The sequence below is a fragment of the Martes martes genome (genome assembly GCF_963455335.1).
Source record: "Martes martes genome assembly, chromosome: 5".
NCBI lineage: Eukaryota > Metazoa > Chordata > Mammalia > Carnivora > Mustelidae > Martes > Martes martes.
This window is the reverse complement of record NC_137892.1, coordinates 164,982,631-165,008,757: the sequence shown is the minus strand read 5'-3', so window position 1 is coordinate 165,008,757 and position 26,127 is coordinate 164,982,631. Positions and strand designations below refer to the sequence as shown.

The window sequence follows — 26,127 nt, the reverse complement described above, 5'->3', positions numbered from 1 at the left end:
GCACGGAGCGGGAGACCAGCAGCCCGGGCGGGCAGCCAGGGCTGGACACGGGGTGGTGGGCTACTATCTACCTCCCAAACCCTCGTGTTGCGCCCCACTGCCCATTCCAAGGAAGCCGCCAGGAGAGCCCTGGACACAGAGAAGCCAGAGAAACATGCTCACTAGGAGACCCAGCGTTCTGGGCTTCAGCCCCTGGCTGCCCACCCCTCCCAGGGTCCACGGTAAGGCCGGAGTTCGCCGTAGATGGGGCGGGTGCTGGGCGGGGTTCTTCTGACTCACGGTCAGGCTGCACCTGCCCCAGGAAGACCCCTGGGAACCCCACCAGGCCAAGGACCCCTCACATGATGTGTGGACACAGGCACAGGTGTGTGTAGTTACAGAAAACAGGACGGACGCCCACGCAGGCTGTGTTTAATATGAACGTGGAAAATGGAACCCTCTAAGAGCAAAGGCTTGGCCGTTCGTCCCGTGGCTCCCAGGAGTGACTGGCAGTGGCAGGACCGGGGGAGGAGGCCACACAGAGGAGCACCACCAAGATGACACGGGGTCACCGTGTGTGGAGCAAGAGCTGGAGGGGAGGACTGGGAAGTGGGGGTGGCGGCGGGCACAGCGGGCCAGACAGTCGGGCTCCAGGAGGCCGCGGCGGGGGCGGGGGGGGGGACAAGGTCACAAGGATGGGCGGGGGTGGGTCCAGTCCAGAACAGCTGACTGGGCCCCTGGCTTCTAGGCAAAGCTGAGCAGGTACAGACTTTGGACGCCGCGCGGGGACGGCTCGGGGCGCCGACAATACGGGCCTAGGTGCCGGACAGGCAGCGGGAAGGAACCACACCCACCACGAGGCGCCCTCAGGGACGTGTGCACAGACAGGAGGAGTCCCCAGCCAGGGGTGGGGCAGGGTGACAAAGGTCCAGACAGGCCCGGCTCGCCAGCCCAGTGCTCCCGCCTGCCCCCTCCTGGTGGTCTGTGCCCGAAGGACACAATGAAACAACTAAAATGACAAGAGAGTGCCGGGTGGGCTCTCCTCCCCAAGGACGTGGGGGGCAGACCTCTACGGGGTGGGGGGCGCCGGCCAGCAGCTCAAGTGTCAGGGTCTCAGGGGAGAAAAGGTCCAGACCTGAAGGCGAGCCGGCCACTCCCACCGCATGAAGTCACAAGGCCCGGGCTCGGGGGTCTTGGAGGTCACTCTGGGCTGCAAGGACAGGTGGTCAGTCCAAGATGGTCTTGAAGTCTGCAGTCAGGCTGGGATCAGCCGCTGCCTCCAAGGCGGCCAGTGTCGCCCTTGGGAGCTGTCGGCACAGGTGCCCTTGGGCTGTAAGGGGACAAGTAACACGAGAATGCCCCGGAAGAAGCTGACCTTTGCGCAAGGCCAAGGTCGGGCAGGTGTGGTCCATCCCTGTGCAGGCCAAGCTCTGGGGGCTGGGTGGGCTGGGGTGTGCAGGACAGACTTGCTGCTGGGGCTCCCCCTGCCCATGTTGGGGCAGCCAGGGCAGAGGCCTGGGGACACAGGTTGCGAGTGTAGACAACAGCCAGGCCAGTGGGGCTGGAGGGAGTGATGAGGCCTTGGCCTCTCCCCAGACCGGGGGCGAGGTATGGGGAGGTCGAGTGAGCAGGGGGGCATGCCAGGCCCCAGGGTGAGAGCCTGCGACCCAGGACACCTGCACCCCATCACCAGGGCTCCTGGACCCACCCACCGCCATGCAGACATGGACGACATGGCTCACAGGCACACACACAGCAGGACGGGGCGCCTCCCGCTTACCTGCCCGGAGTGCCCCCAGGAGACACCGGTAGGTGCCACTGTGCCGAGCCAGCTTGAGCAAGAAGGCATGGAGGCAGAGCCACCGCGCGGCTTCAGAAGGAAACAGGCCGGAGGCGCCCTTGGCCCCCAGGGACATCCCTGCTTGGGGTGGGGGGGGGGTGACATAGACAGACAAGCTAAGGCCACGCCCGGAAAGACCATGTACTCCGAGGTGCCCGATGCTGCCTAGGGTCCCTGCAGCCCTGTCCACGAGCCCAGGAGCAGAGACAGAGGCTGGGGGTCAAAGGGGCAATGTCAATTCAAGGTCAGCCCCCAAACAGGCCCCAGAGAACCCTGACAGCGGGCGCTTTGGTCCTGTTCTCAAAAGCAACCCGCACCAAACGAAGTAACACAGGCCCGAGGGACGTGGCGTGGCCTGAGCTGGAGACCGGCCAGCGGCTTCCAGGATGAAGCAGAGCGGGGCAGGCACGGTCCTCGGGCCACCTGGAGGAAGACCGGGCTGCAGACCGGCACGGGGCCTCGCCTCCTCTCCACCGTGGGCCTGGGTCTATGCACGAGGCCGAGCGCACCAAAGGGGCGGCAGGGGGTGCCGACACCCCCAGGCCCGACGGGCGAGCCCCCGGAGCCCGCAGCCGCGCCGCGCCGTCAGCGTGCAGGGGAGCGTCCGCACACTGCCAGCGCCACAGGCGACTCCACAAAACCCACCAGCCACAGCCCGGAACCCCGGCCCTCCGCGCACACCTGCGTTCCTGGCTTTCAGGAGGGAGTAGCAGCGCGACGCGGTGTCTGAGATGACGCGGAGGAAGAACGCGGGGTTCTTCCTCACCGGCTGGTCAAACGGAAACTGGAGCACACACGCGTGGAACCTGACGAAGGGACGAAGGGACGCTTCGTGGCAGGAAGGCCCGGGACCGGGACACGTGCGTGCGTGTGTGTACGCACGCCCCTAGGCGCGCATGCCCGTGCCTATGTGCATGTGCGCGTGTGTCTCTGCACACGTGTGCCCCTATGCGCTTTGCACGTGTCCCTATGTGTCTGCACGTGCCCGGGGCCACAGGACAAGCCCCTCTGCAGGTGCTTCCTGCTCTCGCTGACCACCCAGGCCCCTTCTGGAGCAACGGGCTTGAACTTTGCTCGGCCAGCACCTGACTTCACACGCACGATAACCCGTTGAGGTGGGAGCGCTGTCCCGCTGACGGGAGACCAGAGCCAGGTTTGGAAACAACAGTGCATGACTCACACAGACTCGCCCAGGCTCGGCACGGATGCCCGGCCCCTTGTCCGCCCCCCCCCCCCCCCCCGCTCCCGTATCGATCTGTCCTGACTGTGGCTGGAAGTTAGTGGCTCCCTGAGCAGCTAGGGACAGGTCTCCCTTACAAACCAGACCAAAGCCTGGCTTTGTGTCTGAGGCCACGGCAGCCACCATGACACTGGGGTCAACACGGCCCGAGGTGGCAGAGTCCCCCAAAGAGCTACAGGAAGGCACGAGCAGGGCAGGGCCCCACAACTGCCCAGCCACACCCCAGTTCTCAGCAAGATGACCTGGAGCCATCCAGGGGCCAGGAATGTTCCAGAAGCACACGGGGCCTCAGATGTTCCCGTTAGAGGAACAGGAATGACAGCTGGGCTGTTTGGGGGCCACAACCCTTTCTGGGGGGACATCAGAGGGCCGTGGACCCTCCCCTGTCCCTGCCTAATCATCTGCTCTCTGGGACCTGAGCCCTGTGGCGTCTGCCTTCCGCCTCTGCACGCGGGCGGCCTGCACCTGCTTCGTGCCCCAGGCCCTGCAAAGGTCCTGGTCAGTGCATAAGAGTGGGGACACCCAGGCCACGCGGGCCACCCACTGCTGCCTGGTGACGGGACAGACGCCTCCAACCACGTGAGGTGCGCGCACACACACACGAAGCCACAAGTCCGCAGTGAAAACCCGGCAAATACAGCCTCCTTCAATCCCGGGACACCAGAGGGCAGGGCGCACTGCCAGGCCAAGGGAGTGCCGGGCCGCGGCGGTCCTGTGGCGAGGCCGTGGGGCCCGGGAACCCACCTGTAGGCCTGCAGCAGGAATATCTTGTAAACGTTTGCATAAACCGTGTGGACGCTGTTCACCTGGTCACAAAGACAGACAGAAGCTGCGACCACGTCTGGAATTTAGATGTGGGCCTCACGCTTTATCACCAGTTCAAAGCCAGGCCGCGGGCGGCCGTGGACGTGGACGGCAGGGGCGGGGGCTGCCGGCTGGAAGGACCCGCAGGCCGGGATGGGGAGGTGAGCGCTGGGCGCTCCTCAAGCCTGGGCGCGAAGGCCTTGGACGTCCACCGCGGGGAGGGGCCCGACGCCCGGAACGCCCACCGCGGGGAGGGGCCCGGCGCCCGGAACGCCCACCGCGGGGAGGGGCCCGACGCCCAGAACGCCCACCGCGGGGAGGGGCCCGGCGCCCGGAACGCCCACCGCGGGGAGGGGCCCGGCGCCCGGAACGCCCACCGCGGGGAGGGGCCCGACGCCCGGAACGCCCACCGCGGGGAGGGGCCCGACGCCCGGAACGCCCACCGCGGGGAGGGGCCCGGCGCCCGGAACGCCCACCGCGGGGAGGGGCCCGACGCCCGGAACGCCCACCGCGGGGAGGGGCCCGGCGCCCGGAACGCCCACCGCGGGGAGGGGCCCGGCGCCCGGAACGCCCACCGCGGGGAGGGGCCCGACGCCCGGAACGCCCACCGCGGGGAGGGGCCCGGCGCCCGGAACGCCCACCGCGGGGAGGGGCCCGACGCCCGGAACGCCCACCGCGGGGAGGGGCCCGGCGCCCGGAACGCCCACCGCGGGGAGGGGCCCGACGCCCGGAACGCCCACCGCGGGGAGGGGCCCGGCGCCCGGAACGCCCACCGCGGGGAGGGGCCCGGCGCCCGGAACGCCCACCGCGGGGAGGGGCCCGGCGCCCGGAACGCCCACCGCGGGGAGGGGCCCGGCGCCCGGAACGCCCGCCGCGGGGAGGGGCCCGGCGCCCGGAACGAGGGGCCGCGGTGGGGCGCTGAGGTCGTCCGCACCCCGGTACCCAGGTACGGGCTTGCACACAGGCGCGCACGCGCACACGAGCCCCGCGCCGGGCACGCGCACCTGCAGGTCCAGGAACAGGGCGCAGCACTTGAGCCGCAGGAGCGCGAACAGCTTGTGCCGCAGGCTCCTCCCGGGCCGGGCGCCCTGGCTGAAGGTCAGGCTGGAGCGGATGGACGTGCGGGCGTAGCTGCGGGACAGAGCGGCCGGCGCTGAGCTGCGCGACCTCCTCGAGGCCCGCCCGCCCGCGCCGCCCGACGCGGTGACCGCCGCGCCCGAGTGCGTCCGCCCGCGCCCGGGGCCGCCGTCGGGGGAGGCCTGGGCCGCGGGGTCGCAGACGGGCGGGGCCCTCCCGCAACGCACGCACCGGGCCACGGTCCGGGTCACGAGCGCGTTCGCCCTTAGCGGCCCAGGCGCAGAGCCAGTGAAGTCCACGCGACTCAAGCGCACGTGTCCGCCACGCGGCCAACACTCGCCTCCCTGCGCGGCTTCCCGGGCCAGGGTCCGAGCGGGGCGGGGCCTCCGCCGGCTCGGGGGCAGCTCTGGCCGCGCTGAGGCCACAGCCCCGTGCCTAACGGCCGCCCGGAGGGCTTCTCGCAGGAGGACGCCGTCCCCGGATGGCCTGACCCCGAGGGCGAGGCTCAGGCGTGCGGCACGGAGAGTGGGAGCAAAGTCGCCCGCTCACACGGCCCCCCGGGGGCCCAACCACGCGGCATCCCTGCAGCTGGCGCGGAGGTGCCCCCGGGTATCTGCGCCCGGGGCCGCCGTCCTCACAGCCGGCTTCCAGCACCGAAGCTCCAGGGCCACTTTCCGTCTCACTGAGCGTTTCCGCGAGGTCTCAGCCGTCCAAGAGCTTCTCCGGGGAGAGGTCCGCTGCCGCTGTGACCAGGCTGCCTTAGCTCGGTGACTCTCCCTGCCCAGCCGAGCAAACCTGGGATGACGTCCGTGACTTTCACTTCCGGAGGACAGGGTGCGGGAAGCGCACTTACGGGAAAATGGACGAGTGTTTCAGGGACTTTAATACCAAATTACTGCTTTCCAGAGAAGTCACTGGTGTTTGCCCCCACGCCCTCAGAGACGTGCCCACGTGCCCAGGCCCGGCGGGAGCACTGCCAAGGGATGGTGGGCGCCTGGGACGGGAGCTTCTCGGGCGGTGGGCAGAGCCTGGCGGAAGCACCTCCACATGCTGCCCCCTCTCCTCCATGACCCCGTCCATCGCAACCTTGCTGCGAGCCTCCTGTCTGGCCTCTGCAGAGCTCGGGGCCACGAGGGATGCCGTGTTGCCAGGCCCGGGTCTGAATCCTGCACGGTGCCGCTGGGTGACGGGGGCAGGTCCCTTGTCTGCACCGAAAGGACACATCTGAGAAGTAGCAGCGGGCCCCACGCCCCGTGCCCGGCGAGGCCACTCGCGCTCAGAGGCACTGCGACCGTCTCTGCCCCAGGTGCTCAGGGCCGCGGGCCGCGTCCTGCTCGCTCGTCCCCGCGCCACGTCGGAGGACCTTCGTGTCTTCTGAGTCCCTCTGCGCCGTCCCTGCTGGTTTGTCTCCCGCGCCCGCCCAGAACTTGTTCCTGGGCGTGCTGAGACGCACCGGCGGGTCCTTGTGGTCTTCTCAGAAAACCAGCCGTCTTCCCCTCGCTCCCCCTGCGGCACCACGGCAAACTCGCTCGTGCTCATGCACCTGGCCTGTCACTCTGGCCGCCTCGCCCTCGCCCGGGCTGGGATTTGGGGAAGGCTTGGAAGTCTGCGAGATAAGCCTGCCTTGTCGCTGTCCTTTCCAGGACGCTTCTCATCCTTCTCGCGTCTCCTCCCACCTCCCGCCCCCCTGCCTCGCAGCCGGGCCTTCAGGGCAGCATCCGTGAGCAGGCACGCGCCGAGAGGCCCTGCGCAAGCATGGCCGGCCCACGACACCCACTTGCTCTCGGGCACTGTCACCATCTGGCATGTCACCAAATGGGATGCCAGGCTGGCAGGGCAGTGCCCGACCCCCAAATGGCCCGCGCTTCTTGGGGAGCAGAGAGCTGGTCGGGGCCAGATGGCAAGGGAGGGCTGGAGGCCGGGGCATCTGAGCCACATCCCGGGGATGAGGAGAGACCAACCAAAGATGGGGGCGGACAGAGCGGGAAAAGGGGCCTGGGCTTCACACACAGAAGCAGAGACGTGGGTCTACACGGGTAGGTGGGGCCAGCAGAGCGGGCTGGGAGAGTGGGAAAAGCACCGTGGAAACAAGCAGGACGGCGGCGGCGCCAAACCAGCGCAGGGAAGGTCCCCCCGGCAAGGCCTTGGAGTCGGGACTTGGTGCTCACACAGGAGTGCGTTCCCGCACCCACGCCCATCCCGAATCTGTGTCTGCGCCAAGCCCGGGGTCACGCTGGGAGCTCTCAGGCTCAGGGGAGACTGGCCCTGAGTCAGTGGGTCCCCAAATCCACATCACAGCCCCAACCCACGTGACATTGTGAGAACTGATTAAAGCTAAGGTCGTAGGTGGGCCCTGACCCTGATAGACGTCCTTGGAGGAAGAGAGACGCGAGAGATGCCTGAACAGAGGTGGACGAGAGAACACAGGGAGACCACGGCAGAGACCACAAGGAGAAACGCCCCTGCCCACACCTGGATCCCAGACTCACAGCCACCACAAAGTGAGAACAGCAACTCTAGGGGGGCTGCTGGTCTGCGGTATTGCTCACGGCGGCCCGAGCTCAGCGGAACAGGGTCCTACATGCCACGTACACGGCAAGCCCCACGCACCACAGCCGTGCTCCCCGGGGAGGCCACGCTGCGCGTTATGGGGTGTCCTCAGGAGCTTGTGCCCAGCAGGTCCCCAAACCTCTGAACTCAGATTTACAGTGTCCCTGCAGAACACACCGGTGAGCCCCGTCTCCTGCACAAATTCTTCTTACCAAAAAAAGCCCCAAAAACCCCTCACCTAGTGAGGGCGCTCAGTCCCAAGGAGGATGTGGTGCTGCCCCACCTGGGCGGGACACTGGGCACCCCTGACCTGTGATCCACCCATCCCACTCGGAGGCAGGAACGGGGGCATGCCACGCTGCATCCCCTCTGCGGGCGCACTTACCTGGAGTAGTCACAGGACACCTCCAGGGTCCGGGTGTCCAGCAGCAAGCCACACCAGGGGAACAGGCAGTGGGCCGGCAGCTGGAGGGGCGCCGTGCTGCCCAGGGCCATGTCCTCCACGGGAAAGTTCACTGCCGTCTTCTGCAAGTTGGCGGTGCAGCCATACTCGGGAACGCCCCTGACCAGGGTCCTGAAGCAGAGCGGCCAGGTCAGCCCCTGGGAGGAGGGGGGCACCGCCGGGGCCTCTGGGGCCCTCATTCGGTGGGATGGCCGCGGTGCCGAGCCGGAGGGAGCCGGAGCCAAGGGCATGGCGGCGGGTGTGGGTGCTGCCCTGGGGAGTAGGGCTGCTTCCCCGGAGCCCCTTGGAAGTTGGAGCACGCGGCACACTGGGCGGACAGCAGAGGGGACTGTGCTGCATGCGCGGGAAAAGAAGTAAGGCTGCGACCCCGCTCCTGGGGCTCCCCTGTCCCCCTGTAGGCCGCGTGGGGACACGGTCTGTCCGGACTTGCTAAACAAGGGTGCTACGAGGCCTGGGCCCACGTGGGGGTTGGTTATTTTGCCAGAATTAAATCGGGCACATGGGGCCCTCAGCGCCGTCCTGCTCAGGCCCCGGAGTCCAGGGGCTTCCTTTCAAGCGCACTTTTCTAGGGGAGGAGAAAGTGCGAAACCGAGGGGCTTTGCTGTGGTTGCTGGCGGTCTGTGGACAAACCTGTCACCGTGAGCCTGGCCGCAGGGGAGTCCCCGGGCTCTGAGGGAACACCAGTCCCGCAGATGCACCCCAGGGCCACCCTCCGCCCGGCAGCCCGCACAGGGCACCCAATAAACGTAAATCCGCCTCGCGGCGGGGGGCTGTTGCTCGGGGAGCCAGGTCAGCGACCCCCGGGCATCGGGAGCGCCACGGGGACATGCGTGGGGACTCACCTGAGGAAGGCCTGCGCTCGCTTCAGGTGGGGCGTGACGAGCAGGAAGTCATCCACCAGACGCAGGAGCAGGCTGCAGGGCACAGGAGAGCCGGGGCTGCGGCAGCGTCCCCGATCACGAGGACAGGTGCAAAGTCACTTCCCCCAAAGGACTGAGACAAAGGCTGACCTCGTGGGACGTGGGAGCGCCGGGGGCGCACGGGCAGGGACACAGCCGCGGGTCAGAGCCCGTGGAAACACGCCCAGGCCCCGGCAGTGCTCAAAGCCACCTCTAAGCCTATGCTCGAGACCCACTCATGACCCCCCACGTGACTGGACACAGAGCCACAGACCCCTGTCCACACCCAGCAGACCCGAAACGCAAGGTGGAGGTGAAAGCAAGTCGACGCACGTGCACCGTGGGGGTCCGTACCCGTCCTGCTGGATGCCAGGAAACAGCCTGCACTCCATGTCCCCGTAACACAGGCTGCACAGCAGGGTGGACAGGACGGAGCCCTGTGGGATCCCCTGACACTGGACGTACGACCTGGGGGGCGAGACGCAGGTAGGAGGAGGCCCCGTGGGCCTCGCACTCATTACAGACACACGTGCACGTGGACCACAGACACGCAGACCACGCACACATGGAGACCCACCACACGCAGACCAGCACGCGTGTGGACCAGGTACGCAGACCACAGACACACGCAGGCCAGACAGGCACACAGACCACACTTGTATGCAAACCACATACACAGACCACAGACACACAAGTAGACCACGTATGCAGACCACAGACACGCATGGAGACCACGCATACAGACCACACAGGCACAGACACACACGCTGATCACGCACCGGCGCGCACACGCCACACACCCCAGAGTGCACGTGGATCAAGGATCACTGTGCATCCCCACGAAGCCCTGACAAATGTCTGTCTACACGTGCGACTGTCCACGCGGGTCTGACCTGTTTTTATAAAGGTCCCCGCCAGCAGAGCGGGTGCGGCCTCTCTGAGGGAGCCCTGGGCTTGGACACAGCGATGGCCTTTGCCACAGAGCACGTTCTCCTCCGGCCCGGGGGCTGCGGACAAGCACGCGGCCTCTGGGAAGGCCGGCCCGCGGCACACCCGTCAGCAGTGTTTCTCGGGACGCATTTCAGACATAATTACAGGTAACGAGTGCTATAATCAGTCATAACGTGGTAATAACAATACATCCTCAAACTAAACAGCTTCTGATTCCCAGAGCAGCGGGAATGATCCCCGGGCAGGTGCCCACATCTCCAGCCGACCTCTAATGACCTCGGCAGCGAGCCTGAACCCTCAGGACCAGCGCTCTCACCCCACACTGGGGTCCCCCACGGGCACGCACCCAGAAAGTCTGCTTTTGTTTCTATAAATAGAAAAATCATCTGCCGGCATTTAAATGCCAAAGGACTCCCCAAATCCCAGGAGCCCCGTGGCCGCAGGGTCTGCGGGCGACGGCGGGAAGGTGGCAAGGACCCCAACTCACTTGCCCCCGATCCTTATGACGTGGTTGTACACCAAGCTCAGGAAAAGGCGGAAAAGGCCGCTGCCGGCTTCGTTCAGAGAGGAGCTCTGCAAGAAGGGACGGACGTGTGGGCGGGCGGGACGGCCACACCGGGCGGTCCGTGACTCTGGCCGGGCTCGAGCCCGTGGATGCCGGCCCAGAGGGCACGTTGCAGTGCGTGTCCCGCAGCCGCGGGCAGGAACCAGCAGCCAGGGAGCAGGGGTCTGCGTGTCTCCGAGCCTCGGGGGCCGGACTGGCTCATCCCCGTCCCTGGTTCTGCAGAAGGCCACAGAGCCACGGGGGCTGAGCTGTCCCCGAGGGCCCTTCCCTCAGGAGCAGCGCCCGCTTACAAGCAGGAGGAAGGGGTTTCCCCTAGAGGGTCAGTTTCAGGTGGGGCAACACGGCGAATCCCACTCGTCCTCCTAAGGGGAGGGGGGCGTGCTGTCGTTCAGCCTCACGATCAAAACTGAGGGAGAGGAGGTCTCGGGCTCACCACGAGGAAGCCGCTGGACCGCAGCAGACAACCTGGCGGCGTAGTTCCCTAAGAGGCTGCCCCGGGGCCCCTCCAGCCGCAACCAGGGGCCACTGCCGTGTCCACGCCCTGCCCCAGCATGCGCTGCGGCCGCCTCGCCTACCTGCTCGATGACCACGGAGTCCCTGAGCGAGCTCGTCTCCTGCAGACGCTCCACAAACTGTCTCATGTACGGCGGGAGGTCTGTGAAGGTAGACACCTGCCGGCAAAGAGGAGGGGGTGAGACAGCTGCGCACCCTGGCAAGGCGGGCGGAGGCCACATCGCAGGAGACCTCGTCCGCGCCGGGGACGAGCAGGTGCCGTCTGGGAACGGGAGGCTGCAGCGCTGGGAGCAGGTCAGGACCTCGGAGCTCGGGAACCGTCCACCTGGTCAGTCCTCTGTCTTTGTCTTTGGGGGGGGTCCTGCCTTCCCAAGACCCCTCCCTGACGCCTGTCCCTTCACCGTGGGAGGTGGAGCCCAAGCAGGAGGCAGCGGGGGTCCCGGCCACCCAAGCAACCAGGGCGGAGGAGCTGGTCTGGGGTGGAGGAGACTGCGGAGAAAAGAGCCAAACCGCCATTTCTTCCCAAGTTCCACTGCCTCTGGGCACTGGGAGCACCGGGGGCTGCTGGGAAGGGCCGCTGAGGCAGTGAGAGGCCGCGGCCGGGACCCGGGGGCTCTCTGGTGAGCGCAGGGGCCACGGCGGGGGGCCAGCGGCCAGCGCCGCCAGATCAAAGCGCTCACCGCTCCCTCGCTGTCGGGGGAGTCAGTCTCCTCCGCAGAGAAAACCAGTATTCCACGAAACCTATGGTTCACTGGCTTCGTTCAAGGCCGGCCCCTCACGGACACCAGCGGCGGGAGTGACCAGGGGGGAGACCACAGAGGACGTGCCGGGAACCTGCCTGCGGACGAGGCCGCTACCGAGTGGCCGGGGTTCAAAAATCAATCAAGACAGACAATGAACAACACAGCGGAACAAGGAGAAAGGAGAGATGAACCAGAGAGACGGAGTCTGAGAAACCCACACGGGGCGCCGGGAGCCGAGGGCAGGGCCTGTGAGCCCAAGAGCCCAAGGAACGGGCAGAACAGGCGCTCAGCGCAAGCGGGCCGGGAGTCCGCGCGCGGGAGACACGCGGAGAGAAGCCGCCAACAAGCCCCCACGGGTGTCCTGGAAACCGGCTCCGGTGCAGGGAATGCTGAGCGCAGGGGCCGTGCCCACGGAAACGCCCGACAGCCTCGCCACCGTGGGAGACACACAGCAGAGCAGAAAGGACACGGCGTCAGCCACCAGCCCCTACCAACCCGGCTCCACCGACGTGAAACACTTTTGCTCATCCAAACACCCCGCTTGTGACCAAAATGGCAGAGACAGACGGAAAAGGCACCTGGGGTGCCTCGGCAGCCTCGGACCAACGGCTGGCACCGGACACGGGAAGAACCCCGAGAAGTCCATGACGAGTGGCTCACAGCTCGTCGCAAGCAGGAGCTGACCTTGTGGGCCTCTCACGCGGGGACACCCAAGTGGCTTCTGCAGGGTGCTGGGCAGGCATGTCGCAGGGAAGACGCATGGCACGCCCGCAGGGATGCCGGCCCCGGCACAGTGCAGCCGCCCGGATTTCGAGGCCGCGGGCTCAGCCAGCCCCGGCGGTGCACGTGGCAGCGTGGTCAGGCACTGTCCACTGACACGGCACGGCTCTACCTCAGCAACACCCCAACGGCAACGAGAGCTCTCGCCCACGGACGACCCATCGGGGGAACGCCTGCCCACCCTGGGTGCCCGCCGATGCCCGCCTAGCAGGAAGCAGAGCCCTGCTGGGCAGCGTCGAGCCCGCACAACTCCGACCGCGACGGGAGAGTGAAGGAGCCACCCACGCTCAGGCTCGCCGGGCAGCAGAGAGAACCAGACAGGAAGGGCACGTTCCGCCCAACGTCACATTCACGGACTTCGAGATGGGTCCGTGAGTCCACATGGCTGACGTCAGAGCAGGGAACACCCTGGAGAGGGGCAGGGGGTCTGGTGGGCACCCATGATGTTCTGTGTCTCAACCCCGCGGAGCCTGCCGCCTGCGCCACGCGTGTTATCGTCCCTCGCGGGCTCAGGATTTGCAAACCACACTCAGCCTCGCCGCAGGTGCTCACGGGGCTCTCCCCAGACGTTCCGGGTTGGCGCCTGCCCCTTGGCAGCCTTCTGCGCGCCCCATCACGGTGCTGCTCTGCAGGCCTGGCTGCTCTGACGGTTGGCGGAAAACTGCCACATGCTGACCGGGCCACTTGTCCTTTCCCAGGCCCGGGGAAGGGGGGAGGGGCGCCCCCAGACCCTCAGCTCTGCTGTGTGGGCAAGGGCAGCGAGTGAGGCCCAGGCGTCCACCCGGTGCTCTCCTCTCCCACAGTGCTGGCCCATGGGGCGCACTCTGCCCTCGGCACGACCTCGGGCCAGGCCCGGGCTCCCACAGGGCGTCTGCGGGGACATCAGCCGCGGCCGGCGTCCCGGGGAACCTGCTTCGGTAAAGGGACACCAGGAGGCAGCGGCCCACGGGACGAGAGGACTCGGACACAACAGCAGCAAGGGCATGGGACGCCTTCTGGGGCTGGGGGGAGGGTGGGCAGACCCACGGGACAGACACGTCCACACGAGACATCCTCGACATGGAGCACACGCCCTGTGGCTCTTACGTGTCTCTTGAAGGACCTGCGGACGTGCCCCTGGGCGGTTCTCCGGACCACGGCGTAGCGACGCAAGCAGTAGGTGTTTTCATGAGGCCTGAGCACGTTGGCGACCACCTCGGCCAGCCTGTCCTGGGGGAGGGCATCATATGCCCCTGTCACGTCCACCTGTGTGGGATGGATGTGCTGTTTACGCGCTGCGCCCGGGGGCCCCTCGGATGCGGGAGGACGGAGACACGCTGACCCCCCACCGTCTCCCGTTCCGCGGCACACACCTGTTCCACGGCCCCCAGACTCAGCAGCCGGGGCAGGCCTGGGTCCCTGTCTACACCCGGAAATGTGATGTGGCTTCCCCAGGGGATGCCTGATTAGTGCAAACTCGGGGAATGAAGGCCAGCCACAGCCCATGACACACGGCCAGCTGGTCGGGGGGACCGCTCCCACAGGCCGAACGTGCCCAGCCGGCTCACCTGGGCATGGGCTTGGGACGGAACCAGGCACCCACCTTGACGAAGTACAGTCGAGGTGCTGGGTCCCGGGCCCGCACGCGCAGCACGAAGTCATGCCAGGCCCTGTGGATGTCGTCCATGCCCAGCACGGAGGCCCCCAGGAGTCTGGGGCGCCGGGCCCGCTCGTAGTTGAGCACGCTGAACAGCGTCTTCACTTGCGAGGTGAGATGCTGGATCTGTGGGGCCGACCCGGGGCAGGGGCAGCACCCCCAGAAGACGCCCATCACACAAGGGCCACGTCAGACCTCCCTGCCCCGGCCTGCTGGGTCCCCCAGGCCCAGCACCCTGCCTCTGTGCCTCCCCTGGCCCACCCGGCATCCCCCAGACTCGACTCCAGAGGGGCCAGAGGACCGATCGCCCCACACATCCTCAAACCCTGGGTTCTCCCGAGGGATCCGCTACAGATCTGGAAACTGTGGAAACGGCAGCTCCAGGCGTCTCTCTTCTCCCACCGAGCCTCCCGCCAGACGAGGCAGGGACCCCTCGCCCCACCACGGAGGAGCGCCCCTTCACGCACAGACCTAACCAGGTCCCCAGTCCACACCAACAGCCTTGCTTTCTCATCCGGGGACACACGACGACAAAATCACCCCCACTCTGTGGAACCACTCAGAAAGGGTCAGATCTCTGGTGACAGAGATGCCGTTGGCGGGGACCACGGAGTGTGCCGGGCACGGGGGTGACACCTGCGGGGGAGGGGTGCGCCGGGCACGGGGTGAGATCCCGCCGGGGGGTGCTAGACACGGGGGTGAGACCCATGGGTAGGGGTGTAAGGCACGGGGTGAGATCCCGCCGGGGGGTGCTAGACACGGGGGTGAGACCCATGGGTAGGGGTGTAAGGCACGGGGTGAGATCCCGCCGGGGGGTGCTAGACACGGAGGGGAGGTCCTGTGTGGGTCACTGGAACCCCAGCAGGCCGGTGGCAGGTGAACGAGCCAGTTCTTTCTGTCGTTGGCTCACGGTGAGTAGCGTCCCCTGCAGCAGCAGGATCCCAGAAGCCAGCGGCTCGGCATGGCCACCTTGTGTCACAAGAGCCTGTGGGTCCCCGGGGTCTGCCTAGCATCCTGCAGGCCTGGCCTTCCTACAAGCTCCTTGTCTAACCGCGGGCACACGTCCCATCAACGCAGCCTGACCGCCACGGACCTCCTCCTGGCCTCCTGTCTACCTGCACACCGAGCGGGGTTCCCGGGCTCCTGACTTAGAAACGGAACAGCAGCGCTGACCTTCTTGTCTCGGCACAAGGCTCTGGCTCCCGCCACATAGTCCATGTTCACGATCGGCCGCAGCCCACCGGGCTTGGGGAGGAAGCGGAGTCTGGACGTCAGGAGAGTCGCCCTGGCTTCGTGCTGTCTCCGGACCTCCGCGGCGGACAGCTCTCGGAGGCGCACGCGGGAGCAGTGCTGCCTGAAACACAGAGCCTCGTGGGCCGCGGCTGGGCGCGCGCGGAGAAGCGCAGGGCGGGCCTGCCTGAGCGCCAGCGCCAGACCCCGGTCACCCAGGACGCCGAAGCCGGCCACCTGCAGGAGCTCCCTTCCACGGCGGGTGCCGGGCACCGGGTTCCCTCCAGGCAGAGCCCTGGGAGGCCCAGGCCGGAGCGGCCGGGACCCTCGGACAAGGGTGGGCGAGGGGGTGACCGGTGCGGTCCCCCAGGGGAATGGACCATCTCTCCGCGGGCCGGCCAGCCCCCGGCAGGGAAGCGCGGTACGCGAGCCCAACCCCCACGGGGCCTCCCATGCCACCAGGCGGAGGGACAGTTTCCACAGTCCCCACAAGGACTCTCAAGGGCCACTCCGGTTCAGGTGCCGTGAGACGTTTGAGGCATTACACAGGCCACCCTGTGACATCAAACCCACAACAGAGGCTGCCCGACCCTCTCCCAGGTGCGGAAGGACACAGCCCAGCTCCCTCGGCAGAGACGTCCGGACTCAGGGCACGGGCTTGGCCCAAGTGTGCGATGCAGCCCAGGAGCCCCAATCTCGCCACTTTCGGGCCTTGCCAAGCCCTGTGAGGACACGGCCTCCTGGCCAGGCTGCAGAGAAGCAGGGCTTGTCCTTCAGACTGGCAGACCGTCCCCGACGGGATCCCGAGCCAGCCTGTGGCCAACACACTCCACAGGGACACGACACAGCCCCGCAGATGAGCCGAGCAGCCACTCAGGCAAGTCAAGCTGCAAGGGTCTGCCTCGGGGGCCCCTGCCCGAAGCACGCCTCTGTGCCCAGATCCTGCCTGCGCGCCACCCAGGGCCGAGACCATCCCACTCATTCTGTGTGAATTAGAAGAGCATTTGACCCACATGCCAGGATCAAGCCAACGACCTGCTTGCAACGTTGTTTCCATTCAGTACAAACTTCCCCCCCTTCAAGAGCCTGGACCCCAGGTGGCCCGGACTCTGACATCCCCGGTGAACAAAGGGGGCCCCGGGAGTCTGTGCCCAGGGTGGGACCCCCGGTGAGGGGTACCCGGAGGCATGGAGCCAGCTAGGGGGTCAGGACAGGGGGCTGTTATCTGCGCACACAGGGGGCAGGACGGGACTGTCATCTGCGCACATGGGGGGTGGGACACGGGGCTGTCATCTGTGCACACGGGGGGACAGGAAAGGGGGCTGTCATCTGCGCACACGGGAGGGGGAACGGGACATGGGGCTGTCATCTGCACACACGGGGGGCAGGACGGGACTGTCATCTGCGCACATGGGGGGTGGGACACGGGGCTGTCATCTGCACACACAGGGGGGTGGGATGCGGGGGCTGTCATCTGCACACACGGGGGGACGGGACACGGGGCTGTCATCTGCACACACAGGGGGGTGGGATGCGGGGGCTGTCATCTGCACACACGGGGGGACGGGACACGGGGCTGTCATCTGCACACACGGGGGGCAGGACGGGACTGTCATCTGCGCACATGGGGGGTGGGACACAGGGCTGTCATCTGTGCACACGGGGGGACAGGAAAGGGGGCTGTCATCTGCACACACGGGAGGGGGAACGGGACACGGGGCTGTCATCTGCACACACGGGGGGATGGGACACAGGGGCTGTCATCTGCACACATGGGGGCATGGGACACAGGGCTGTCATCGGCACACACGGGGGGACGGGACACTGGGGCTGTCATCTGTGCACACGGGGGGATGGGACGCGGGGGCTGTCATCTGCACACACGGTGGAGGGGGGCGCAGGACACGGGGCTGTCATGTGCACACACGGAGACAATCGTGAGCGCGCGGCACTGGCAGAGACACCTGACTCCCAGGGCCTGTAACGGGCTCCAGACGCTCTTTCGGTAGAAGAAGAGCCGGTTCTTCTGAAACGTGGTTTCCGTGACGTAGAAAAACGACCTGAGGAGCTCAACCACGTAGGTGCCCATCAACCAGCACAGGAGCCTGGCCAGGACCCCTTCTCTGCGGCGGTGCTCGGCGGCCGGCACACTGCGAGCCCCTGGAATGGGAAAGGCACAGACCGCAGTGTCCGCTCTGCTCATCGCAGCCACAGTGGCCGCTTGAAACGGGCAGGCGGGGACTGAGGCTCAGAGAACACGATCCTTGGCCCGAGGAGGGACGCACGCCATTACCACGTGTCTGCTGACCGCGGGACGGGAGAACACTTTGAACGTGTTGGCGGAATAAGACATTACTGGTTTCACGTCTCCTTTGCTACTCTGTAACGTGGCTACTGGAGTTTCAATGACGCAGGCGGTCACGTCACATTTCTACTAGGCAGAGAAGGGCTTCGTCATGCGTACTGGCTTACGCATGTAGAGATTAGAGAAGCAGAGACACGCTCTCCCTGGGGGGACCTGCCATTCAGCAGCATCGCCGCTGGGCAGCAGGGTCCAGATGTACCCAGGGCTTCCCAGGCCAAACCACACAGGGGCGAAGGGCCGCCAGACGCTGTGCAGCTGGGAACGGGCACCAGAGAGCTGCGAGAACTTACACAGGACTGTGGACACACACACCATGGGAATGGGAAGTCACTCCATGGGGCCAGGGACATGCGCCATGGGCCCAAACTGTCCTGTATACTCTACTCTGTGCACTTGGCAGGAAGGGGACCCAGAATCTGGTCTGGGGGAGAGGACAGAACAGTGAGAGGGGGCGGGGACACGAGGGCAGGGACAGAGCTCAATGAACACTGACCAGAACATAGCACGACCTCTAACCGGGGGCGTAACTAAGTGGGAGATCACATCAGGCCCTCGTGCTGTTCAGGACAAGGAACCCCGAGAGGACAGCAGAGCTCGCGGCTCCCAGCCACCACGGGGACAAACCAGGAAGGAGGGCGGAGTGGGAGAGGCGGACGATTCCCTACAAACAGGGACGAAGAGCACAGGAAAGACAGACAAACTGGGAAGAAAGATGAGGAGGCAGCGGGCACGTCCAGAGTCAGAGGAAAGAAGTCAGATTCTCCAGGTTAGTGGCAAAGATCGCCAGACTGGACGAAAGCCAAAAGAGCAGCTGCTGACCAGCGGGGCCCAAACCGTGAGGCTCCGGGAAGGCTGGACGCCGATGCCCGCCAGGAGAGAGCTGGCGCGCCACTCGGGGGCATCAGGACAGATGACATAATGGGCACTGACAGACATCCCCAGGGACGTGAACCTTCTGGAATGCTCGCACCTGGTACAACCTGACGGATACCGTCGGAACAGGGAGAAATGGACAAACCCGCCCCCGGTGAAGACAGCACTGCCCCCAGCATCTCGCCCTTGGCACGGGGACGGGGGTCTCGGGTGGTGTGAACGCAACAGCCGGCCGCAGGCCTGCAGACCCACGAGGGACATGCACGTCCGCCTGCCTCAAGCAGCCCGGATCCCGCAGACGGGCCGCCCCACAACCAAGTCACGAGTCAACAGAAAAGATCACACAGAGCTCAGCAACTCGCTGACCAAAGACGACATCGTAGAAGAAACGGAAGCTTCTCAGAAGTGCCTGAAACCGGACACGGGCCGCACACAGAAGCTGGGGCACAGCTAAGACGCAGCTGGGAAGGGAGCACGGCCCATCACCCGCCGGCGACCCTGAAGGCAGGGCGGGGGGCAGGGCCCTGGCCCTAAGACCCAACTGTGGCCCAGAGAGCCCCAGTGAGGACCCTATGGAGACACCAGACTCCACTCCGAAGTCAAGGCCACCGTTCAGACCATCGTGGGGCTGCGCGTAAGTCCACGGGACGGGATGACGGAGCACAGCCCACGCAAGACCACCTGTGCCCGGAGTCAGGGAACAAGGGCTGCCACCCGCACAACATGGGCCGGAGTGGGGGGCACAGGCTGTGGGGGCGGGGGGCACCTCCCCAGGTTCCATCAGGAATCCATTCTGTGATGTCTAGTGACACTGGGCAGCAGATGGGGACAGCCCAGCAGTCTGGCCTCCGGGGATGGGGACCGGAATAAGAGGGCAGGGTGGCAAGCAGGGTGCTGGTCGAGGCTGGCTCAACAGAAACCAGGCCCTGCCCAGCTGACGGTCTGCGCGGGGAAGGGGTGTTCCAGCGGGGGACGGCAGAATAGGCGGCCCGAGGGCCGTGCTTAGAGAGCCCTGAGTGTGGCTCAGGCTTAGAGTGTGGCCACAGCCGCGGGAAGGAACTGGCCGCCGGGGCCACGGCTCGAGTGTGCAAGGACACAGGGAGGTCTCCAGGGGCTGGGCCCCAGTCACTGGGGAAAGCACCAAGTCCTTCCTGTGTGTGGTGCACGGGGCACAGCAGATCTCATATGAAGCTGGGGACGGGGCCACGGAACTCGACGCTTTCCACCAAGTGAGTGGCAGCCTGAGAGCACCAGTGCTGTGCCGGACACCTCGGAGGGTCAACCACGTCGCGCCGGGAAGGGAGTGGCTGGTTATGGGCACACAGACATGCCCAGTGCGAAAGTTCTAGAAATGTGCTGTGCAACACGGCCCTTACGCTTTGCAACGTGTCCTGTAGACTAAACCATTCGTTAGGAGGGTGGATCCCAGGCGGCGTGCTGTTTTCCCATAATTAAGACACAGAACTTACAAGCCCACGTTATTGGGAAGTTGCTCAGAACCTCCTGGGGAACCGGAAAGGGTGTCCCCTTGGAGGCCACCCCAATCACGATCTTTGGAGATGAGGCAGGTGCACTTTAAGCCCTGCCGTAGGAGACTGAGATGCACTCCCCCGGTGGTGACCCTGGTTCTGGGAGGGCTCGCCCATCTTCTCATCTAGGAGTCTCGGATGTCTTGAGAGCTTGGGGGGTAGATCCAATGGCAAAACCCCAGGGTCTCTCCTTGTTGCCGCTCCCCACCAGGGACCGCGGCCGGTGGCCGGACCCGCATCCCCACATCTGCTCCCCGCGCGTGTCCCCGGGGCCTGCGTGTCCCCGGGGCCTGCCCCAGTCCACGTGAAGCGGGCAGGAGGGGTCGGAGGCGGAGGGAGGGCCTGGTCCTGCAGGCCCACCCAGGCCCCCGCGGCCGCCGATGCTCACCTGGGCGCCCCCGCAGCCAGACGCAGTCCTGCACTTTCATCTTCCACGTCAGCTCCTGCGGCGAGAGCCTGGCGTGCTTTCCCAGAGAGATGAACTTCTTCACGTTCCTCAAGAAGCGGCGCTGGTTGTGCCTGGAGCCCCAGAGCGCGGGGGGCACCAGCCGGCACAGGCAGGCCCGCAGGAAAGCGTACACCTGCCAGGGGCTGCTATGCTGTCGGAGAAGCCGGACCAGGCGCCGAGGGTCCGCGTTCTCCTCGGGGGCCGCCACCGGCCTCTCCAAAGGGCAGACGCCCACTCCTCCCCGTGGCCGCTTGCTAGACGCCTCTCCAGGGGCCTCCCCCCGAAGCGGGCAGTGCGTCCTGAGCAGCGCGCGGTATGGGCACCGCGCATGGTTCCCAAGCAGCTCCTGGAACAGAGGCCTCATCCGCCAGTAGCGCGGGGGAAGGCGGCGCGTCCTGCGGGCAGCCCCTGCCCTCTGGGGCGTGGAGCCCAGAAAGACGGTCTCCACGAGTTTCCGGGCCCCGGTCAGGCTAGGCGGCAGGGCGCTGAGCAGGAAGGAGGGGCGCACCCGCTCCCTGCCTCCCGAGCAGTAGAGGAAGCGCTTGGTTTCGGGGTGCGCTGGCTGATGGGGTACTCCCTGGGGTCCCTGAGATGGCTGTGCCGCCGTGGAGCTGAGAGGAGTCCCAAGGGGCCCTCCCTCCCAAGAGGCAGCTTCTGCAGCGGCCCTGGCAGGTGTCACTGCGTGAGGTCTGCTGTCACCCGGCCCACGAGCCCTGCCCAGGTGGGCCCGGGCAGACGGCCTGTGGGTCCCCGGCTCGGGCTCCGGGGTCACAGCGCGCCTGGGCCTCTTGGCCGGAGGCGGGCTGCTCCCGGATTGGCCCCGCCGCCGCCGCCGCCTTGCGCCAGACTTCCAGGCCTGGCGCGTGGGTCTGAGGTCCTTCCAGGTCCCAGGACTGTGGCCGGGGGACCCCAGGGGCCGAGCCACGGCGGCGGGGATGCAGAGGTCGTAGAGCGGAGGCCCACACACCTGGTAGGCGCAGCTCGGGGCCACCAGCACGTAGAGCGCGCAGCACGTGAGCAGGTGGGCGAGCACATCGTCGCCCACGCGGCGCAGCAGCAGCCCCCACGCGCCGCTGCCGCGCAGGGTTTCCGTCACGGTGTTGGGCAGGTAGCTGCGCACGCTGGTGGTGAAGGCCAGGGGCGGCCCGCCGCGGGCCCCGTCTAGCAGGGCGAAGCCGAAAGCCAGCACGTTCCTGGCGCCGCGCTCGCACAGCCTCTGCACCACCCGGGCCACCAGCTCCTTCAGGCAGGACACCTGCGGGGGTGGGGGCGGTCCTGAAGCGCCGGGGCCCGAGGCGCCCGGGGGCCCGAGCGCGCGGCCCTCCCCCGCCCGCCCCCGCAGGCCCGGGTTCCCGGGGCAGCCCACCTGGCGGAAGGACGGGGCGACGGGGGGTGGCCGCGCGTCCCAGGGCACGCACACCAGGCACTGGGCCACCAGCGCGCGGAAGGCCGCCGGGTCCCCGCGCCGCACCAGCCGCCGGCCCTGGGGCCCCAGGCGCCGCAGGAAGGAGGCCAGGGGCAGCACCTCCCGGTAACGGCTCCGCAGCAGAGCGCGCACCGCGCGGCACCGGGGCGCGCGCGGCATGGCCGGAGAGGGGCGGGTCCGCGGGAGGAAGGGGCGGGGCCCGAGAGGGGGTCCGCACGAGGGGCGGGGCTTCGGGGAGGAAGGGGCGGGGCCTGGGCGGGGCCTGGGCGGGGTCGCGGCGTTGCAGGGTGTGGGCGCCCGGGTGTGGCGAGGCCCCCGCGGGCTTCGGAGGCCGGACCGCATCCTCTCCGCCCGCGCCCCGCGACCCCGTGCAGGGAGCCGCCGTTGCGGGGGGTCGCACAGCGGGGAGCGGTGGAGGCGGCCGCGGCTCTGGGGTACCCGACGGGGAGCCCCGACGTGGGGCACCTGGTGCGCCCTGCGCCGCCTGGGAGGGGGTCCCCTGGTTTGTCACTTTGTCCCATGGGCCGTGCCCCAGGCGCTGAGGGCTGCCGGGGACTGGGGGTGGAAGGAGCTGGGTAGCAAATAAAGGGTCGCCGGCGCTCCGCCCACGTGGGCCTGGGGCAACGGAGGGCCCTGGTTCTTCCTGGCCCACTGGGTCTCCTGGAGCCTGGGTTGCGCTTTCAGGTCCTTGGGCTTCTGTTGTCTGCGCCAGAAACAGAAAACCCCAATCCGTTTCCTACCAACCGGGGTCTGTGAAAGACGGGGAGAAGCCAGAGCCCCAGGGCGGGTGTGGCGCAGCGAGCAGGCCCCTCGCACCCCACCCGCTCCAGCTCCGGGTTACTCGAGCCGCCCTGGAGGGCAGGGTTGGGCAGGTGGAGGGCCCTGCCTCGGCCTGGGAGCCCCTTCCAGCCCAGCCCAGACCCGGTGCTGACGGCGCTGGTCGTGAGGCTGGAACAAGACAGTTGGGAACGGCCGCCCTAATGGGACAACACCAACGCGGCCTCCGTGGCACGTTCAGGCTCGAACCGCTGAGCCGTAGGCAAACTCATGGGTCTCGGTGGGCTCCCGGGGTGACGGGCCCGAGCTCAACAAACTGCACGGCTGGGTGCATGTTGACCTTGAACGATGTAAGAAACGTTTTCAGGAGATCGCTTTTATTCACAGCCTTGCGTCTAAACGGGTGGAGGGCTCTGACCGCGTCCCGCCCTGGAGGGCTCCTCAGAGTCCACAGCCTCCAGGGCCATGTTGGAGACCGGCTGCCTTCTCACTTTGCCACTGGTGCGTTTGCCGCTGCTGGGGGCAATGTGTTCTTTCCCGACAAAGTTCCTCTGCTTCCCCGGGAGAAACCTGCTTAGAGGACAGATGTTTTTAGAAAAAGCCGAGTAGGAAAACCGAGGCAGAAAAGGACACGTGGGGTTGATACCGTGTTGATGGTGAGGAAGGTCCCCCAGTCCGAATGGAGACCATCTCCGGGGTCGTGGGTGCGTTAACCTACCCCGGAAAGTGGGTGCTGGTCTGAAATCGTTGCATCGTAAACGTGAGCGCTTTTTCCAAGGAAAGCGCTGATGCTCTTGGCTTCAGAAAGAATACGACAGAAGCTTCATTCTGAGACTTCTGGGAGGCCGCGGGTGGGCTTCCCGCTTGACACCCGGAGTTTCTAAACCGAGTGCGTTGGGCACCAGGAGCCAAAGAATGCCACGGTGCTGCTGGTCCCCCCACCGCCCTGTGTGTGGGCCTCCACGTGGGCTGGGCAGACTGACCCAAGAGACTTCTAACGGCACGTGCACTGGGCGTGGGGGGCCACCCAGGCAGTTCAGGGGCTGGATGGATGTCGACAGACCACTTCTCCCCAGTCCACGAGGAATCACGGAAATGACAAGAGCAGAACTCAGGAAGCCCCAGCCCTGCCCGAGTGTCCTGAGTCCAGGGAGGCCGTCGTCGGTGCCTGGGCAGGGCTCGCTGCCCACGGTCACTGGGCTGCAGGCTGGCGTGGGCAGACTGCCCTGGAGGAGAGCTGGCCCTGGATGGCAGTGCAGGGAGGAGCTTGTGAGGGGACGGCATGTCCAGGGCTGGGCCTGCTGGCCGGGCACCCTCCCAGGCGAACACACACCTCAGCTCCAAATGGGTGTCCCCAGCCAGGCCGCTGCCCAAATGAACACAGGGCGGTCGGCTGCACACAGGCTCCTGTCCGGGCGGCAGCTGCCCACAAAGGGAGCATGAGGAAGAAATGACACCATCACCGTGGCCTTGCCGACAGAGAGCCCGTGTGATCCGAGCCCCCGGGGCCCCTGCTTCTGGGAAGGGCCCACCATGGGGCACCGTCCAAGCTGCTGTGACACCAGCATCTGCCTCTGTCTGCATCTCCCTGACTCTGACCCCCTCAAATCCCAGCCACAAAGTCCCTCGTGCCAGCCAAGGCCGCGTCCCCGGGTTCTGGGACTAGGACGTAGCCTGCTTCCCTTGACGCGCAGCATGACAGAGAGTCATGCCTCTGAGTGCCTCTGAGTGCCTCTCCTGGTGTCCCCAGCAGGTGACCTCCCGGAACGCAGGAACCCTTGGCCAGAGCCAGCCTGGTACTGAGCCTGGTCCGGTGTGTGTGCGGAGCTGGATGTCCTCTCACTGCCCACGTGGATTTGTGTGACCAGCGCGGCTCTCGCCATGCGGAATGGTACCACAGGCTCCAGGGTCCCCGTGCTGCCCTCCCCCTGCCCTGCCCCCCGCTTCTGACCACCAGCCTCCTCAGCAGGGAAACTGTCCTTTTGAGGCTAGAAACAGAAACACAGCATATGTGACGCACGGAGACAGGTGCTGTGCTCTGTGTCCTTCCCATGGGGCCAGCGGTCTGCTGCTTTCCATCTCAAAGCAGCGTCTGGCCTGTGGGGGCCCAGGGGACATGACCACCTGCTGCTGGAGGCCGTCTGGGACTCTCCCACTTTGGAGCTGTTACCTGTAAAGCGGTGCGGACTGTTCGTAGACAGGGTTTTGTGCCTGATCACATCACTTGTCGTCATTCCTGGACAGAGGTCCGGGAGAGTGGCCGGGTCACGCTGTAAGGGGGGGTGTGCCACCACTGTTCCGCGGGCGCTCTGTGGGCTCCTGCTTCGCTGGGGCCGTGCCAGCACTTGCTGACCTCACTGGCTCTTCTGTCGCCTCTCTGGTGGTGTGGGCGGTCCGCAGGCTGCCCGGGAGATGGCCACGGTGGGGCGCCTGGGCAGCCGTGACCACAGGGCCCGCCTTGGGCCCCGTGGAAGGTTCCAGCTTAGGGAACGTAGTAGAGTCACAGGAGGAGCCCTGTCCTTCCGACCACACATGAGGGAAGGGAGGGGCTGTGGAGGGCAAGTTCGGGGACCCGGGTCCAGCAAAGAGGGGGCATAGGGAGACATCTGTGTCTGGCACCCCAGGGACCTGAAAGCCAGCCCAGGTCCCGCTGGTAGGAGGATTGTTTGTTTGAGGGAAACTATCCTCAGAGCCTGACACCGTCTTTGCCGATAACTGAACACGGGTTCGCTGTGGGAATTACAACTCACAGTAACACTTCACAAACCAGTAGCAGACGAGAGAATGTCCCCGATGAACCAGTGAGGAAACGGCACAGCCGACCCACCAGCAGACCCAGCACTGCCGTTGCAGGCAAGGCGCGGGGCCCCCAGGGCTGGGGCGTGGGAGGAGGCTTCACGGCGGCGGGCGGTCGCCCCGTCCCGCCGAGAGCCGCTCAGGGCGGCACAGCCAGGCCCTGCCAGACCCAGGGTCTCACTGCGGCCCCACGAACTCTCCCTATGGAGGGCTGACGTGGCCGCTCTTCCCCGTTCTGGTCCACGTGGCCCCGACCACACTGAGCGGCCGAGTGCGTGTGGACCGCAGGCGTCAGTGGCCGAGCGGGTGTCGACCGCAGGCGTCAGTGGCTGCGTCCCCACGCAGCCTCCCTGGCCCAAACACTTCACCGAGCTCAAAACACTGAAGTCACAAACAAGCAAAATTCTAGCCGACCACACACAGCAGGGACGGAGCAGAGGACACGGGCTGTGTCCCTGGCGGCGTGGACCATCCACGTGGACGGCAGCGGCTGGCCCGTCAGGCCCTGGGACCACCAGGGCCGCTGGCTCAGAACCGCCGGGGTGGAGAACACCCTAGGGGTCCTCGGGGTCCGTGCCCCATCCTCCGGGTGCTCCGGGGCCAGGAAGCTTGGGGGCCCAGCTGCCCCCGTCCTCCCAGCCTG

General features: G+C 66.7%; 1 protein-coding gene across 1 annotated transcript; it reads right to left on the bottom strand.

Moving 5' to 3' along the window:
• Window positions 1-370: 370 nt before the first annotated feature.
• Window positions 371-22,070, bottom strand: TERT (telomerase reverse transcriptase; the record flags this gene model as incomplete). Its single annotated transcript, XM_080804961.1, has 16 exons — window positions 371-1,309; window positions 1,760-1,897; window positions 2,501-2,625; window positions 3,804-3,865; window positions 4,868-4,994; window positions 7,876-8,064; window positions 8,796-8,867; window positions 9,207-9,320; window positions 10,291-10,376; window positions 10,944-11,039; window positions 13,491-13,649; window positions 13,987-14,166; window positions 15,214-15,394; window positions 17,235-17,430; window positions 20,426-21,740; window positions 21,852-22,070. 16 exons carry the CDS (start codon window positions 22,068-22,070, stop codon window positions 1,206-1,208), a joined length of 3,363 nt encoding a protein of 1,120 aa, XP_080661087.1. The 3' UTR covers window positions 371-1,205.
• Between the last annotated feature and the right edge of the window lie 4,057 nt (window positions 22,071-26,127).